Here is an 18,103-nt window from a genome sequence, read left to right as displayed (position 1 = left end):
CATGTCTGTGGCCTCTGCATTTCAGAGTGGCCGTCTTTGACAGGACTAAACAAGAAGGGAAAAAAAGGGTCACCGTAATTTGTGGGAACAACTCCTAGTAAAGCTGTAGGCAAAACCTTTGGCGCGGAAATTTCACCACAGCAGCTAGACATAAAAATTGACATTGTGAATTTCACAACTTTACTGCATGGGGACTCACCCCGCTCTGACCCTTGAGATTTGTTTCTCCACGGTGCCCTCCTTTCTAGTTGCCTTCACTAACAAGGGAGCGCGCCTGCGTCACAGTGACGCTAGCGCCATAGGCGGCGTGATTGTTGCGGGCAGGAGGGAGACAGCTTTCTTCTTTGGCCTCAGGAACTCACTGCATGTGGACGTTTCAGCGCGACCCTCAGCTCTCTGCTGCGGGAAGAGTCCTTGGGGGAATGTTTCTCGCGAGCTTGTCCAGACTGCCCTCGGAGCTCCTCCCCTGCCCTAGAGCGGGCAAACACTCGCTCATAACCCTGCTGGTGAGTTGGAAGACTTTGACTTCTTAGCATACTTTGTTACTAGCCAGTTATCATTGTTGAAGCAATAAATGCCATTTTGTGTCAGCCAGTGTCATTCTTTGTTTCTACAGAGCATGGCTTGCCATGGTCTGCATACACTCTGTAGCGCTCGTAATCATGGTTTGGGGTGGGCGGTTTGAATGGTCAGCCATGAATATGCGAAGAAAATGAATTTATCCTTCTATTTAAACTTCACAACTGGCCTAGAAACATTTGCTGAGAGGTACACAAGATTTTAGTCTATTTTTTTTTTAGAATGCTACATGCACAATCATTCATGAATTCAATGCAGGATTCACGAATGTATGATGTCGATTTTTGGAAAGTTCTCATTTTTTGAAGCTGTCGACATAGTTGCAGCCAACACCAATTGAACGCAAGAGAGCAGCAGAAATCTTATGCACTCAAACTTAGTTGCTACAGTAAGCATGTGACAAAAAACATTTATTCTGGCTCATAAAACGAAGAAATGCACAGCAGGATGCCTCCTTGCTTTAAAGGGGCCCTCCTAGATTCCAGTGAACCTAAAGAACATGCTCAATTTTTCAAGCACGTTCAGATGCATTCTCTTCACAAGACTGTCTTTTATGAGGGTGTTCACATTTCCCACGCTCCAATGCTACTCTCCACATCAGCAACGGTGCTAAGATCATTTTTCACTAGACAGCCACTGTGATATAGAAGCCACCTACTTAGCTCACCAGGGTTGTGTTGGTCTGGGCTGATGGTCAAAACTAATGTATCCACACCTACACGACTAAACTAACATGAGAGTTGTGCGAGTACCAATGAAGTCATCAGTTTTTCTTTTCATTTCTGCACCTTGTGAACAAACGAATGCAGCAAAGCACTACTAAAAGCTCAGATTTTGTGTCCTAGACACACACAAGTGAAACTCATTGATATCTTTTTTAAAACTACATAACGAAGCCCCAGTTGCTCTGCTGTAGTCTGGCTTGCAAGAATAGGCATCCACATTAGGAAAACAAACAAACTAGTCAATATGCAAAGCATGAAAATGAAAAAAAAGTATGCAAAATCCAATTTTTCTAGTAGCAATTATAATCAAATCATTCCGAAAAAAAAATTGATGCCAGTATCTTTTAAAATACATTTTTCAAGAGAACTTAAAATATGTCCGAAGAATTTTCTCAGCTTTGACTGCATCATGAACTGAGAGGCAATGAGCTGCCGGGCTCTACATGCTGAGTGATTTCCCGTAAGGCAATGAGTTCATATCACTTCAGTATCCACACAGAGGCCAAGCATGTTGCTTTGAAATATATAGCCAATCAGAGGGTGAGCAGGAACTTCAAAACTCGCATCAAACAAATGTATACCTCTAACCATAAGAGCTTAGGTGCACTTGTTTCAATGGTTCAAAAGCATCAATAAAGAGCATTTGTAAAGCTGCACAAAAGTTTATTTCACATGGACGTGCACAGCACCCATTTTATGCAGTGTATGATACATGTTGATGAATGCCCACTTTCAAAAAGGGCTTATGTGCACTAATCCGGTTGAGCCACACCAGTTAAGGCAAAGCTGTATCGTAAGGCAAGCCGTGAGATGATTCATGCAGACTAACAAAGACTACAAAACTTGCTCCATGGCAATGCTGGACGTGTGCCTGGCAACTGTTTGGAATGTGCCTAGTGATGCCTGTCACATCGGTTTGCAAAAATGATTCACCTTTCATCAGCCTGTAATGCTCTTGCACACTGCAGCATGACCAAGAGCAGCATGCAAAAGCAGTGCTGGTGTATTGTTTTCAGGCCAACGCAAGCCAACTCCACAGGGTCATCTGTACCCACCATATGCATGGCCTCAATGTGAGGTGGTGCTCCCCAGGATACCGAAAATAAATAACCAGAATTATGGCCAGAAGGGACTGAAGAGCCAGCTTTAAAAATGGGAGGGCACAAGAAGTCTCTTATTACAATAATGGCCACAGTTCAGAAGGTCTTGCGATGGAGGGCTCGCATGCCTTCCTCTTCGTACTCTCTCTTGGAGACCCACATGCGCTTGAATGTGTCCAGAGATGCCAGGATGGAGCCACCAATCCACGTGGAGTAAAGCCGCTCTTGCGGAGCCGATATCTGTAAAGAAATCTGGCATGTGCTTTGCATGCTAATAATCACCCAAAACGGCCTTACCCTGATTTTGATTCCCTTAGGTGATATTTTCTTCACCTCACTAAGTAGGCGATCTCCAAAGCCTGCAGCAAGACAGAGCAGAGTAAAAAGTGATATCTTCAGCAATTGTGCTAGCCAAATATCAACAAAGCAGTTGCACTTGCCTTTGAAAAGTGTGGAGCCTCCGGAAAGAACAATATTTTGGTACAGAACCCTGCGGAGATCCATGTCACACTTGTGAATTGCAAAGACAAGAACTTGGTGCAAGCCCTCGAACTCCTCGCCAATCAGGTCTGGCCGGAAGAGCACCTCAGGTGCCCGAAAGCGTGCAGGCCCAATTTCAAGGGTGGTTCCATCAGGAAGTGTATAGTGAGCCTTCTCGGTGTCCATTGTCTCTTCTCGTTGGGGGTTGTTGGCCAAATAGCAAGCTTTCTCTTTCACTGTCTTGACGATCTCAAATTCTGCTGTTGTGTGAAAGTTGGTACCTTCCTTCCTCAGCAAATGACGCAGATAGGCAGTCACATCCCTGCCTGCAACGTCCACTCGCAGGATGCTGTGTGGGATGGCAAAGCCTTCATAGATGGGCACTGCATGTGTGACGCCATCGCCCGAGTCAAGCACCACGCCTGTAGTCCGACCTGTGGCATACCTGGTGGAAAACCAGACAAACTAAGCACAATTCTTTGCAACTTCCCGCACTGCAAACACTTACAGGCTGAGGACGGCTTGCATAGAAACAAACAGTGCTGGGACATTGAAGGTCTCAAAAAATATCTCTGCTGAGCGTTCCCGGTTCCGTAGTGGGTTAATGGGGGCCTCGGTAAGGAGGACAGGATGCTGGAGTAAACCACAGAATTGATAAGCATGTGGAGCTGCAAACACTTTGCTCTGCACGTACCTCTTCGGAGAATGTTTGTAGCTGCTCTTTTGAGTAGATGTACTGCCATATCCTCTCCATGTCATTCCAATCTGTGACAATCCCATGTTCCATTGGATAGCGAATACTCAACAGACCTCTGTGCTCCTAATGGAAACAAATACGCACCGCATGAGACTCAGTGCAAATAAAATTGCTCAGCGTAGTGCTAAATACCTTCAATACTGCCTACATGTTACAAATGCATGCTGTGCATGGCTATGACAGGATACCTGGACATACTGCAGTGCTGTAAATTCCCTACAAATGTTTCCATGGCTACATACAATGCCCACTTATGTTCCTTAGAGCCTGTACCAGAACTGTGCCTGTACATCAGTTATGGTAAAGCAAGCATGGATGGAATTATTCATGCAATTTTTTTTTCAAAGCACCGCCACGTTTAGTGATAATTTAAAGCACCTTCTGGCAACAACTCTTCCCAGTACTGCAGGTTATCTGGATGGAGTTTGACCAATAACTAACATGCAGGGTTAATGAATGTGTTAAAAGTAAAAGCAAATCTTCGCTGCTGCAGAACCACTTAATTTTTTATATCATAACTCTGACCTCTTGGCTTTTGTTTAATAAGGGTCTGCTGCAAGAAAGTGTGTGAACTGGTTGCAACTGGTATAGTTCATTGCAGTAAACTCCAATTAATGGAAGCATGGATCGCAATACCTACTTGCTCTTAAAAAAAAATAGTACTGAATTTAAAAAGACAAGTCAGGGGCACTAAAACCTGCAATGCTTGTTTCTGTTGGAAGAAACGTCATGCTGTAACTGCAATAATGACAAATTCAACACATATTTGCTCATACTAAGGCTAATGTAGAAAATTCCTCATTTTCTTTAAATAGAAGGCCACCACTCAACACCTGCAAGCAGACAGTGGCAAAGGTATTTGTCTTCTTTGCATTTTGACAAGCATAAGACCAGTTCTGTTCCCAGATCTGATCAGTATCAGGCGGAAACTGGCCAGAGCATTTTGAAAATAATTGTCACCACTGGAACACACAACACTACTTTCAAAACACACATGAATATAAGTAGTGTATACAGCAAATGACCATTTATTTGCATGCATATCACAGGCTTATTGAGCGCAGCCTGAAGTTACGATAAAAGCATCCATCAGGGTTTTTCATCATCACTGATGCAGTGATGTGCTTTGGTACCTCCCTGCTTCAGGCCAATGGCCTTCAAAAATGCTTGAGACATTAAATATATGTAGCCAGAATTTCCAATATGCATTAAAACTAAATTTTATGTATGTGTGACTGACATACAGGTGGAAACACAATGCAGCCATGCAAGTAAGCGTGAAAAAGGTTTGGAGAAAGGGGGGCATGCAGCTCCAGTAGCCTGCTCGAAGACATGCAACTTCGTCACGTTTCAGAGAAAAGATGTTTCCATACTTGGCGACATTTCATGCACTGAATCTTATTCACTTTGAATGACATTAAACCTTCCACTGTCTGACCCAAAAGACATGAGTTTGATCCCGACCGCGAAGGTCAAATTTCAATGGAGGTGAAATTCTAGAGGCCAGTGTACAGCGCAATGACAGTGTGCGTTAAAGAACCCCAGGTCGTTGAAATTTCTGGAGCCCTTCACTACGGCATCCTTCATAACCTGAGTCGCTTTGGGACGTTAAACCACCCCCATAAGCCATAAATCTTCCATTGTGATGGGGGGGGGGGTTGGCCTGTGTGGTGTCTCCTTTGGTTCGCTGGCAGCTAGACAAACATGTGAAATAATTTTCTTCTCTATGGTTGCGAGTAGTACAATGAAATCCTTTTATAACAATGTGTGGTGAAGTGAACTATATCTTATGCAAAGTACCTGCAACAGTTTTGGAGCTGTTGATGTGGAATACTTGACCTTTCTCAAACTGGATGCTGGAAATATGGCTTAGCATGGAGTGGCGGGCTGCTTTAGTCACAGGTGTCATTAGTCAAGTCTCTGATGGCACGCGCTGCATTTGGTCAAGTTATTAATGTGCGAAGACTTGGCACATCAGTGCAGGTTAATCCCTGAAGGCAAAAGGAAGTAGTCCATGTTTTCAGCCGTTCGAGAAACTTTTTTTTGACGCCAGACGTATTGTGCATAGGCTTTTTTTTTTCTCCAATTGTTAACTGAAAATAAGTGATTTTTAATTGCACCTACTTTCAGCATTACCAGTGTTCTTGAATTTAATAAGATGCGAGTGAGGTGAAAATTTCCAAATGTACGCACTTTTGTGCTTTCATATACCATGTCAGTCCTCTACTGTACTATGTGGTTCCACAAGTACTTGAAGCAGTGGGTGGAGTGTGCACACATAGAAAAATGTTTTGTCTTTAAGCGCCAGCGGTGCAACCAGGCCCAGGGGTCAGGGAGGTTTTACTCCGCAGGTACAAATTCTCCCACCTTCACGGGGAGACGGTCAGCAGCTGTAGCTGGCGAAGGCACACGAAGAGATGGGGTAGATAAGCTAATTTAACCCATAAAGCCCTCCCCGTACACATTCTCCAGCACACATTTTCAACCATCACAAACTATTTGGTATATCAAATCAAACAAATTTTTTTTGTGTTCTGCTGTTTTTGGGTTTCACTCTACTCTGTTAAAATTTTAGCATCAAGGTGGTACGAAACTGCTTGCTGAACTGTGACTGTGTGTGCATATGTATAGTCATGAGCAAAAATGGTACACAGCACGCAGCCGGTAGCGGAGCTCAGGAAAACTGCATCAAAACATCATCTAGCGACGGCAACAGGGGCCGAGACAGCTCAAGGGGGACGCATCTTACTTGCAGGCATCTCAAATGGCTCCTTTTGGTGTGTCACATTCATGTTCGGTGAAATGCTGAGCAGTGCCGCAGCAGTAGACGAAACCGTTGAGTTAAAACTGGACACCACACACATGGCCTTTTGTTCATCGACGTAACGTCACACGAACTATCATTACGCTAGCTATATTGCAGCGCAGCGAGCGCCGGTTATGTGCAGGTTGCTTTGCCCTGCAAGGCAGTTTTTATATTAATTTATAAGCATTAAGCCATTTTCACACAAAGTTCTGTGTCACTACTTTGGCAGTAGCTATTGATATTATGTCAGGACAAGACAAGTCAAAGCATGGGGTCTGTTTGAGATTGACAGTCTGTAAGTGAAGGCCTCTGCTCAACTGGCAGAGCTATCAAGAATCTGCTTAAATCAAGTGAGCATGGTAACTATGTACAAGCAGCTAATGTGAGAGAATCAAATATGGGCAACTCGCATGGCAGTAGCCATGTACTGCTAACATAGAGAGTTACAACACTGTCTGACAACTGCAATACCGATTACTTTTCGCTAAGGTTAATGTATATGTTATAAAACACATGAAATAATGGTTTTCCTTCGATGCCATGCAAGTTATCATTGTGCAGCCTTTATTTTCACTGTTGACCTGGGCTGCGGGGTAAGCATTCAGCTCGAAATAGAATGTGAATGAGCTCCCCTAACTCGTTTGATCACAATGTCAATCCTAGTGAAAATAAACAATCCCGTGTAGCACTAAATGACAAAAGATGCTAATGTCAGTCAAACAATAATATTTTTTCCAATACTGACGGGGAATAACACACAAAAAGGCAACCTGTATAGTTTAATCACTGAAAATAAAAGTATGTGAACCTTCACGCATGGCTTCAGTAAATTTTCTGTCACATCCTTATCAAGCCTTGCCAAATTTTTCAACAACTCTCACATCTAATCTAAGAGCACTAGCAGGGCCACAACAGCAGCAGTTGCAGGCTCAGCCAAGCTTCATTAGAAGCAAAAGTCTTTCCACCAGAGCTTCCAACAACCTAAGAGACATGATTTTCAGGACTTACTGTGTGCTGCAGTAGTGGCTGCAACACTCATTACAAGTGCAAGAATTCGGCTAGAGCAATGTAAGCATGCAAGTGGTCTATGGTTTTTGAGGGTCTAACACCCCAAAGTGAATCGGGCTACCGTAGTGAAGGGCTCCGGAAATTTCGACCACCTGGTGTTCTTTAACGTGCACTGGCATTGCACAGTACACGGCTAAGCACGCAAGTACTGATGCTATTTTGCTCATTAGGGAAACCTCCTGAGGTCTCTGCAAGCGGAATGGGACAGTCACCCTGCTTGTAGCCTTTCCAAGGAACCTTCTTTAGAAAGTAATAATCCCACAAAAACACAAAATGCACAAAGCAAATTGGCACCCATGTATGGAAACAAGCACCACAAGCCACGACATGACAAAGTTGCACAGTTATGCACAAAAACGGCAGGCAGGATGCATCACAACTTCAACACAGGTGTGCCATGTGGCAGAAGAGAACAATGATTGAACACACACCTCTGCTTTTGGCCCTACAAAAATGTCTCCCTCCAAGGCACCTGCCATGACCCTCTTGTGCTTTGGCCGTCCGATGCTGCAAAAACGCAAGTAAACATTCTAGCTTGCATAAAAGATGAGAAAGTGGTGCATGGAACTGTGAATAAGCATAGGTGGCGCGTTTACTTACAAATTCGGAAAGTGACATTTTGGGACCTGGTCTCCAGCAAAACCTGCCTTTATGACGCCAGAACCCTGCAGCAACAAAGTGAACCCGAAATAGAGGGCACGAAAGCCAAACTTAGGCTTTTTTCTTTGTGGTCGTCAGCAAAGCAAGCGAAACGTGTGTCGCTGGCACCGCAAAACAATCACCCGGGCAAAGTTGGCGCAGCGCGACGTGCTTGCAAGGGGCAAGATACAAACAGGTCGCAGAATGCGATTACAACAGCCATCGACAGTGACGGTGCCTTTGTTAGTTTACCTGATGAGAAAGAAAGCGAATCATGATCACAAACGCCCACGAGCGACCATTCTCGTACGCGAAACTATTAGACTACAAGCCATCCAACTGCAGTCCCCAGGACACGTGGACGTGGCGCTTTTTGCAGTGGCAGATGCCGCGGATGAAAGACTGAATACGCAATGGTAGTGCGGCTAGCAAAAGTAGCACAAAATGTGCACAGAGAAACCAACGGCAACGCCGGCCATCGGGACGTGTTCCGCCCAGCCCATCTGTCAGCGACGACTTTGTCATCAAAACGGCACATCGAGAAAGATACATTTCAGCTTATTTAAGCTCACAGATGTAATTTATTGAATTCATGCAATTTATGCAAGCTTGTCAGCTGCTTTATCCAGTTAAACTATTTTTCACTGCGTGTGACTCATTCAATAAGAACATGGCGGACGGTTTACATGAAAACTGAATGAAAAGGTTGGGTGCGAGAATTTATACCCTGCGCAGACTTAAAGAACGCGTACTTACGTTGTCTATAACTACTGGCTGATTAACTATCACGTCATACGTTTCCATAATCTATCACAGACGTTCGCACCAACAACAGATACTTCACAGGCGGCTTCTCTCAAACGTCCTACCCACAGTGTACTACATACAACACCGTGGTTCCGTACAGCACGGGTACACACCGCTGTTTGTTTCACGCTGGTCCTGTCTAAGAAAAGTGTATAAAATTTTACCCTTTATTAACAAAAATTATTTACGTATTTTTGTAACAAAGTATTAGTGTATATATGTATTATGATCATTATATTACCGAAAACAGCGGTAGTGCGGCTAAGAAGATAGCACCAACATCTCCTGAAGAGCATGCCTGAAGCGTCTGCTCGATTTCAATGGTCCCCGAGATCACCTCACATTGCGTAGACTGGCCGCTAGGCGACGCTAAAAGATGTATGGCCTTCAATTTCGGTTTCAATGGCTGGGCGACTGTGATGCGCGGCGCCCGATCATGCTGCTTCATCCTTTTTTCAGGCAGTGAGCAACAACTTTTACTTTGTTAATACAAAAATATGTTTTTCAAGGGCTTAGAGTGCAGCAAATGCTTAAGAAATCTGAGCTGGCTTCCACATAATACTGAAAGAGGATCATCAGTTTCGATTTCGAAATCTCAAAGCGTGCTGTGCACGCCGTTCTATCATGCCGCTAGGACCTTTTGTCTGCTGCATAACCAGGAACTTTTGGACGGTTTACAACAAAATGAATATGTTTGGATGGTTGTGTATTGTACTGCTGCTAATGGCAAGGAATCAATAACTACTTCGGACAAGCAAAAAGGGAAAATAATCCATGAGATAGAGTAAGGACAGGAGGAAGTCCGGAATTACCTGAGCTCTCAAATGTAGAGGTGACCCGTGGGAAAGGAGGACTGCATGGCGCTCAATGGATGGAAGCCGGAGACGTCGCGGTAACCTGCCTGTGGAGTCGTTGGCCCGCGGGGGCACATCCCTCATATCTAAAGTTCTTAGAACTTTGCGAATCGCGCGTCTGTTACAATCTTGCTGCGGAGCATTGCGAGAGATGTTTCGATAGGCTGAAGCAGATCTTGGAAGCCCCAGCCTGCGCTGTTTCTGGTCATTTTTCCGACGAGCTTTCGCCGAATAGTACCTCCTTGAGTAACGTTGACAAATTTCAAATAAACTTATGCCCCTTTTCTCTATTCTTTCCGCAAGAAACACAGCTCACTAGGTTCCTGTGTGATGCACACGCGCACAGTGACTTTGGGAGTAACACAGCGCGCCTGACTGACCAGATTTCACCAAATGACAAGCATGTGCGTTGATGAAATTACAACTGGAATAATTAAGGGGAGTATCAGACATGGCGAGCGACTTGTGAATATAAAAAAAAACTGCGCTTGAAGGCACAGACACATGCGCACTTACAAGGATCAATGGCATGCGTCGGTGTGATGAAGGCGGCGGAATTCTATATTGTTTGTTACTGCTATTTCGAGAATTTTCGGGAAAGAGGTTTCTTGCACATCTTCGCAACTGCGTTCTTGTCTGTTATGTCAAGTGCATCGTTTGTTAGCAACGGTTTGATGAACTTCTTGCATATAATATGCAGCAGCGCTTCTCTGTGGCCGCTATCCTTGTTCTCACACGTCAGGACAGCAACCCGCGATTTTATTCGCACTAGTTGTAGAGAAAGCATGTGTCCAGTGGCCTTTGAAGATGCGTTCGGTCTTTGAGCATGATATCAATGATCTTCTTGAGGCCCTGCAACAGTCTTAGGAGCGCTGACGTCGGCCAAAAGAGTCGACCTCTGTCTTGGTGGGCAGTAAAACTGTCTACAGTAGCATTTCCGTGGCTGGAAATGCAAGCTACAAACTGCAGAATAATTTGAGGTTGTGCTTGGCTGCCAGTTTTTTCCTCTAATTACCTTGAGCCGTCTTTCCCGGAGTTCTAAGTCGGCAGGAATTTCATGGAACGAAACGCCGGTCTTCTTGTTTCGTTGACTGGACTTGCAAAACGGAACGACCAGCAACCCATTTTCGCTCGCTACTCCCTCCAGCAACTGCAGTCATCGACGCGTCACTTGTCAAACGGTAACACTAAACACACCACACTAATAATATAAGAAACAGCGCACCAGAAGGCATACTTTTTGCTGCAACGGCAGTCAGAAGAAAATTCTGTGCTGCCTGCGTGTCGTCTGCTAGAGGGTCATCTGACAGCGCGGCCATACGGCGGACGCGCGCTCTACGGCGGGCAGAAAAAACCCCCGACGCTTCATGCATGTTCTTCACGAGGCATTGGATAGCACATTAACCGCATGAGAGGCGCTGCCAACGTTTTTAGATGGCGCTGCAGGCGCTGTAAGGAATTTTCAACATGGAAGCGAAACGAGGAGTCGGTGCCTCGGGCTTCCCTGTAGTTGGCTTCCCTCAAATTCCCCCTGGCCTGGAAGCTCTCTACTCGGCATGTCTTCAAATATACAGCGACCAGCCAAATCCTCTGCAAGTTGCAGCAGTCCTGAAGTACTGGTGAGCGTAGCCTCTGCTCATTTCGTCTTTACCAGTCTCTTTTGTGTTCCATTACTTGCGCGCGCTGCGCTCACAGGCCGCTCAAATGAATGCTTCTCTACCGCGCTGCCATCACTCTCTTTGTATCTGCGCCTTCGAATGTGAGCACCCTCCAAAGACAAATAGCGCAAGTACAAAAGACAAACGCTGAAGACTAGGCAGGCGGGACAAGCGCCTGTCCCGGCTACCTTGTCTGTAGTGTTTGTTTCCGCGGTGCATTGCTATGGACAAACTAGCATAAGTTTTTCAGAGCGTGGCCGTCTCCACTGACCAAGAGGCTGCCGCGCTTACGTTGCAGGCTGGGAGGTCCAGACCCGCTCGACTACATCAGCATGTACGCGAATCAAGGGGACGAAAGCAAAGAGATTCCGCCGCACTGGCACTATGTCAGCTTTGGCCTGTCGGATCTTCACGGAGACGGCAGGGTCCACGAGTACGTTCAGCAGTTTACCTCTGCCGCGAGCGCTTAGCCGTAACTAGTGATGACAATTTCGCAGGATATCGGGCGCGGACACACCTAGTGGCTTCGGCTTTGAGCTCACATTCCGGCTGCGCAAGGAGCCCGACGAGACGGGGCCGCCGACCTGGCCGGCGGCCGTGATGCAGGGCCTGGCGAAGTACGTGTTTCAGTCGGGAAATGTGCTGTGCGACGGTGACCATGTCTCCTGGCACTGCCCGCTGGACAACAGTGAGTCGCGAATAGAGCATATGCTCATGATGGAGGACCCGCAGCTGGGTACGGTGGTCACGCCGTTTGGGCCTGTCAGCTTTATTCAGGCAAGTGTTAGAGGTATACGGTGCTGGGGGCTTCGCTAACTGTTCAGCTCGCGCAGATTGTTGGCGTGTGCGCGGAGGAGCTCAAGGCGGCCCAGCAGTGGAACGGTCGTAGCTTCGTGGCACTCATGCAGCGCGTGCCGGGGGCCGGCGGGCCCTGGCTGGTGACCAACATGCGCCGAGGCGAAACGGTGTTCGAGCTCGACCCCAGTATCCAGGTGCTCTCCTTTCGGCTGCATGCCCGCAGGCCGGGACAGGCACCAAGAAACCCACTTTGCAGGATGCTGTAGACCAAGGAATCGAAGTCGAAGGGTCGGACCTGAGTGGCGTCAGTGCGAAGCTGTGTTGGTCAGAGGAGTTCCCTCCAGTTGTGCAAAGTGCTAAGGAGCCTGGGAACACTGCCTCAGTCGATACGCCCAGCATATCGCAGTACGAGTCCGAGGAAATCAAAAGGACTCTCAAGAAGGGGCTGCTTGGCAGTCAGCCAAGCAGTGAAACAGAGTGAGTGGAGTAAATCTCCGTGCTCTTGTCATGGTAACACATTCTTCAGTGGTTACATAAGGAATTATATCAGCCAATGTTATTGTATCGAGTGCCATTTTTATGCAGAGACAATGGCCTGGAAACACGAGAGTTGGCTCAAACTCGAGCTTTGGAAGCAGTCCACTTACAGCTGAATTTGGAGGCCGGCCTGCTGTTTCCCCTAGTACTGAGGTAGCCCCCAGAACAGTGCTTGGACTATGGTGAGGCCATGCTGTTTCACAACATGTTCTTATTTACAGGGGAAGGTTAAAACATGGCCGCCATTTCACATTCAAGAGCTCAGTTGACTGTGCGGCAGTTACATTTGTGGTTCCAAGCGTTATTGGAGCCTTTGCAAATGCAGAGCAACCATATACAGTACAGGGTTCCTGGCTGCAGGTATGAAATTTTCATATTTTTCTGCAAGCCTTGAGTTAAGTGCTCTTGCAATGCAGATCCTGCTGACTGAAGATCTTATCTCAGAGATGACTGTGTCCATGGAAGAACTGTGCACTGCTGAAGGCGTAAGTGTCAATGCAACTTGACCACGGTTGCATTTTGTTTTATGGATGCATACATTTTTTTTTTTGCAGCTGACACTGCCAAAAACATATACGTGGCCTCAGCGGAAGATGTCCATTACACTTTTGCCAGAGGAACTGTGACAAGTTATGATGTGCATGAACTACAACCACACTCAGCCCCACACGCAATGCTCAAGAAGTGCCTGTGCAGTTTGTGCCTGCTGTGACGTGTGAATATTGCACAGCTAATTAGTGTTTCGCAGTGGACCAAGTGCATTAGTAACAGAAGAGGAACAAACTTAGAACTTCACGTCCGTGACCTCAACAGAATGCCTTGGTTGTGCTTCATATTGCATGGCCGTCAGTGTTTGTGAGGCAGTGATACGTAGCTGTGCTGACCAGCCCATATCTACACTCTTGCTTACCAGTGTGCCTGGACTGTGTGCCAACTATAGGTATGTTTACATGAATCCCGACAGAGGCAGGTTGTGTCGGGCCATGAAAGGTCAGCGGGACGTTTAAGTGTAAACACTGGCGCGGGCATCAAGCGAGGCAATTCATTGTACTGTAGTCTTGTAAAGCACCGCAGCATAAGCGGGTCCTGTAAAATGGTGCCTGTTTCTGCTAAACCAGCTCCCAGTTGCAAGTGGGATTAAATGCATTTTGACGAAGTGAGTCAACCTACCCTGTGTAGGCGAGCTGACCAGATGCTTCAGTGTTCAACGAGCTCTGCTCGGTAGAATTCATGTGTCACAGTAGTGTTGCTAGGGCTGCTTCTGTCATCAGTCCAGTTTTTAAAGACAACTTGAAGGACGCTGTTGCAATCATTAATACCTGAAATACTCATGCCAAACAAGGGTATGGACACTGCTGCAGAAAAGACAGATGGCCTTTTATTTTTCGTACCAAAAAGTGCACAGCTGTTTCCCTGCTGCATACAGGTGTCCATTGTGGCTTCAGCATGGCTACAACTTTTGTAAAGCTAGCGTCTTTATTAAATAAAACATTGGACAGGGAGGTACATGACAATGTACAGACATGAAGTGTCGGGTTCTTACATGAAAATCCCCTGCTAAACTTGTGCGGGCATTCAGAGTGACCTTGAGTGATGAGGTGGTGCACACGCACCACTGCAGTGGCTATGTTCATCACAACCTTTTCCCTCTGGAGGATCCGGCTGTGTAGGGCCGACCTCGCTTGGCTCCGATGCACACTTTGAGGTCCTGCTGCTTCTTTGGTGCGTCCCTGCGCGTGGCATGAAACAATGCTGTCACTAAGAGGTTAATTTGCTCTAGAGGAGACTCGACAAACAAATTTCTCTCATAGTGGTTATCCTTAATCCACAATAGTTCATTCACCACCATAAAAGGCAACAGCTCTTTTTTTCTGCAGAGACAAGCAGTTAACCAGGTGGTGGAAATTATCCGGAGCCCTCCACTAAGGTGTCCTTCATAGCCCGAGTCGCTTTTGGACATTAAACCTCTTAGAACCAAACAAACCATCCAGTTGTAATTGCGCTATAAATTGCACTAAGTTATCTGCTAGCAAGCATGGCTTCACTGTAGCGGCTTTGTATTTAGTCAAATTACTGTTATCTGGCTGCGGTGGACATTTGAAGTGAAATACGACATTAAGTACAAGAATGTATGGTTCAACTTGTTCATGTGATTTATGGCCATGAACAAAGACTGCCCCCTAAAAGTCATGCCAAAGTTTGGTTTCAGTAGCCTTTAGGGGTACTACCACTGATCTGGGAGCCGTGAGCTATCGATGACGCCACCAGTGTATGGTGTGGTTGCACCAGAAAAACTTGCTTCTGCACCCATGCTATTTTCTTATTTTATGCAAAATTAAAGCGGAGATCCTGTATCCCCAACAGTTCCATAATCCTAGCCAGTTTGATGGTTATACAGAGAAAGAGCGCTGCCTACGGTGCCACGGCTGGCTCTTGCTGCATGGATACTTGTGCTTAATGGGACATTGAAACAGTATACTCCATCTCGCAAGCTGTTTGCAGTGCTGTGCAGGCTGCGATGATCTAAGCCAATCGGAACACTGTGCACTACAAAACGTGTTCCTTTTCCCCCTTACACCGCGACTGGTGGCTCCATCTCTAGGAAGAGCACCACTCTGCCGCGCAGGAGACTGCCAAATCGGTGGGCGCCATGTCTACTAAAGGCAGCGCACCACTTCTCAGCAGGACCCTGCAGTTGTGGTCAGGTGGACTTTGTCTGCTAATCTAACCAGTGAATGAAATGCTCATTGTACTTGCGAAACACCATCCTGAACTATTTTTCAATCATTGCAATAACTGCTTGAAAAATGGTCATAACACTGCACAAATATCTGAGGGACTATTTGTTCTCTTCCTTGGCACTAATTGGACGAGAGACTTCTACCTTTCACAGTGCTGCTAGCAGCATGCGAGATGAAGTATTAACTTACTGTGGCGTCATGTGACTGCAATGCGGAGCGTAATAAGGCAATGGCCGTGTTGGCAGACTGCACCCATTAGATTTGCGCTGTGCTTGTGTCGCTAACCTGGCCTAAGTGGACACCACAGGTTTAACAGTACGCTGAATTACACACTGGTATGTTTAGCACTGTCCAACGTGGGATTTTAATGGAGGATTTTATGCATGGCTAAGCGTCTACAACTGCTGACAAACGTCATGCAGGCTGTTGCTATGCATGGCACCATAACGTTCACCTTTCAGAAGCACGGTGCATTCGGTTTTGTTTGCGATACTTGCGCAGGCAGACTGTAATGCCTTGTGTTCATCTTTCGAACTATAAACGGTGCATTTTCAGCGGGCACCGCTAATTGTGACAATGCTATAGTACGGCACGCGAACTGCCCTGATTGCAATCCAATAATGCCATTCTTATATACAAATTACAGATCTGTACCGTGCTCCTTTCTAACATGGTGAGGTAAATTATTTTCTGAACTTACCAGTCACAGTCTTTGGCGGTGTACATGCATAAAATGAAAAGTGAATGTGTTGTACAAATTAACCATTTATTCACACATTTTACGAACACAAAAAGAAGCGTCAACTAGCAGTTAGTGGCTCGATTTTTTTTTTGTCCACTGGCTCGGCTCTTTGTATGTACAGTCGTGAAGCTGCAATTTAAGTCCGTGCGGCTTGGGATCCCGCACCAGTTTTATAGTTGGGCAGGCTTTGTTCAAACTGGAATGTCTACTTTGTGAGCATCTGAAAAAACAAAAAAAAAAAATGGACAGATGTCATTCCTAGCGAGCGAACTGTGTTGACACAGGCTCCCAGTCATTTACTGTTTTAGCAGCTTAGCCTATGGTAGTTAGGGTATAAGTTATCCGAAGTGTCCGCTACCGTGCAGGCATCTGATGCGATACGGCGTCGCTTTGTTGACGGCCGAGAACATAGTTTGGGCTTGGTCAAGTACTGTGGCAGCCCTTCGAATACCTTAAGAACACCGTCAGGATTCAGCTTGGGCAACTCGCGTCGCAGCAACGCGCTACGAACTTGTTGTGCTGAACGATGTCTGTTGGATTGAAAGGTTTCTCACAAACACACGTGTTCAGCAAATTGGAAGAGAAGCCATCAACTTCTTTTCAGTAGATGCCACTTCATCCCTCTCGCAGTTCAGCGTAAGACAGGAAACGAAAAAGTGATGCCTTTTTCATTGTTGCTCCTGCAGCCAGAACAACAGCAAGGCGAAGACTTCGTGTGTAGGCAGCACTCGATTGTTCACAAAAAACGCACGTATTCACATGCTCACACAAAAAAAAAACACCGCAAACGTCGCTTTCTATGCAGTTAGGCAGCCTCCCGCTTCGCCGCATACCAAAACATGCTCCTCGATTGACGCCTCGCCGCCGTATGGCCACTTTGGGCAGTGCTGAAGTGCATTGAGCTTCGAAGTTTCATGACCATAAAATGCAACTGAAGGACTCTGCTATTAGTTGCATTCTTTCAGATGTCACGCAGCCACCATGGCCGTGGCCAGTCAGCCACGTCGCTGCGTCGGGTCAGGAAGCTCCTTCCCCAGAGAATTTCCGCGCGCATCAGCAGCCGGTGGTGGGGCCAGCGGAGGAGCAACAATCTTTCAGCATGCAAGAAGTGGCCAGAGTGCCCTGATCGCAGCATAATTTCCCTCGCACACTGTTCTTAAACCCCCGCGGATCAGCCATTGCCACAAATGTGTATTTAGAGTACTCGTATGCAGCCTGAACTCAACTTGAACTGGAGGACAGTGGCTCACCGCAAGTGAATAAGCTTCCAGGATGACAGATTTCGGCACCCGGTAGAAAAGCACATACACTGATATGAACATGGTTTCTTTCATGTTCCAACAAAATATGGGGAAATGAACGAAAGGGCTTCTGCACAGCAGCTTTACAAGCTCCTACCCCCCCTTGTTTAAAGGCTACAACATACACGGCCGCCGCGGTGGCTGAGTGGTTATGGCGCTCGGCTGCTGGCCTGAAAGACGCGGGTTCGATCCCGGCCGCGGAGGTCGAATTTCGATGGAGGCGAAATTCTAGAGGTCCGTGTACTGTGCGATGTCGGTGCACGTTAAAGAACCCCAGGTGGTCGAAATTCTCGGAGCCCTTCACTACGGCGTCTCGTAGCCCGAGTCGCTTTGGGACGTTAAACCCCCATAAACCATACACAGGTATACAAATCAGCATACACACACAAAAAAACAGAACTTGGTGAATATTTTATACATCACTAAAATAACCAAGGTGAAGGACAATTTCGTGAATTGTACAAGCACAAAATGAAAAACAGCATGCTCGGCTTTCTTTGCCGCTTTGTAT

At 46.4% G+C, this 18,103-nt stretch overlaps 3 protein-coding genes across 5 annotated transcripts in view; 1 reads left to right on the top strand and 2 right to left on the bottom strand.

The window, feature by feature from the left end:
* Positions 1–1,946: 1,946 nt before the first annotated feature.
* On the bottom strand, positions 1,947–9,061 carry Arp1 (Actin-related protein 1). Of its 2 annotated transcripts, none has more exons than XM_077644716.1 (8): positions 8,911–9,061; positions 8,116–8,180; positions 7,947–8,022; positions 3,579–3,704; positions 3,393–3,517; positions 2,845–3,329; positions 2,702–2,763; positions 1,947–2,644 (listed from the first exon to the last, which is right to left on the bottom strand). In XM_077644716.1, the coding sequence occupies exons 1-8, from the start codon at positions 8,956–8,958 to the stop codon at positions 2,501–2,503; spliced, it is 1,131 nt and encodes a 376-aa protein (XP_077500842.1). In that variant the 5' UTR covers positions 8,959–9,061; the 3' UTR covers positions 1,947–2,500. The 2 variants fall into 2 exon arrangements, with proteins under 2 accessions (XP_077500842.1, XP_077500850.1); XM_077644724.1 differs by lacking the exon at positions 8,911–9,061 and adding an exon at positions 8,407–8,515 and having other exon boundaries at positions 2,458–2,644.
* A 2,195-nt stretch (positions 9,062–11,256) lies between these two features.
* On the top strand, positions 11,257–14,336 carry Su(fu) (suppressor of fused domain protein). 2 transcript variants are annotated; one of them, XM_077644690.1, is made up of 10 exons: positions 11,297–11,434; positions 11,511–11,574; positions 11,772–11,906; positions 11,971–12,250; positions 12,307–12,465; positions 12,528–12,748; positions 12,857–12,961; positions 13,030–13,168; positions 13,225–13,293; positions 13,363–14,336. In XM_077644690.1, coding segments are annotated over exons 2-10 (1,182 nt in total). In that variant the 5' UTR covers positions 11,297–11,434; positions 11,511–11,572; the 3' UTR covers positions 13,435–14,336. The 2 variants fall into 2 exon arrangements, with proteins under 2 accessions (XP_077500808.1, XP_077500816.1); XM_077644682.1 differs by lacking the exon at positions 11,511–11,574 and having other exon boundaries at positions 11,257–11,434.
* Positions 14,174–18,103, bottom strand: part of LOC144111390 (uncharacterized) — a 31,662-nt gene continuing 27,732 nt past the window's right edge. The window contains 1 exon segment of the mRNA XM_077644675.1: positions 14,174–14,538. Coding sequence (XP_077500801.1) covers positions 14,442–14,538 — 97 coding nt within the window. The 3' untranslated portion in view covers positions 14,174–14,441.

The sequence above is a fragment of the Amblyomma americanum genome, chromosome 1, assembly GCF_052857255.1.
Source record: "Amblyomma americanum isolate KBUSLIRL-KWMA chromosome 1, ASM5285725v1, whole genome shotgun sequence".
NCBI classification, from domain to species: Eukaryota; Metazoa; Arthropoda; class Arachnida; order Ixodida; family Ixodidae; genus Amblyomma; species Amblyomma americanum.
The sequence above is the reverse complement of the archived record's forward strand: the minus strand, read 5'-3'. Positions and strand labels throughout refer to the sequence as shown.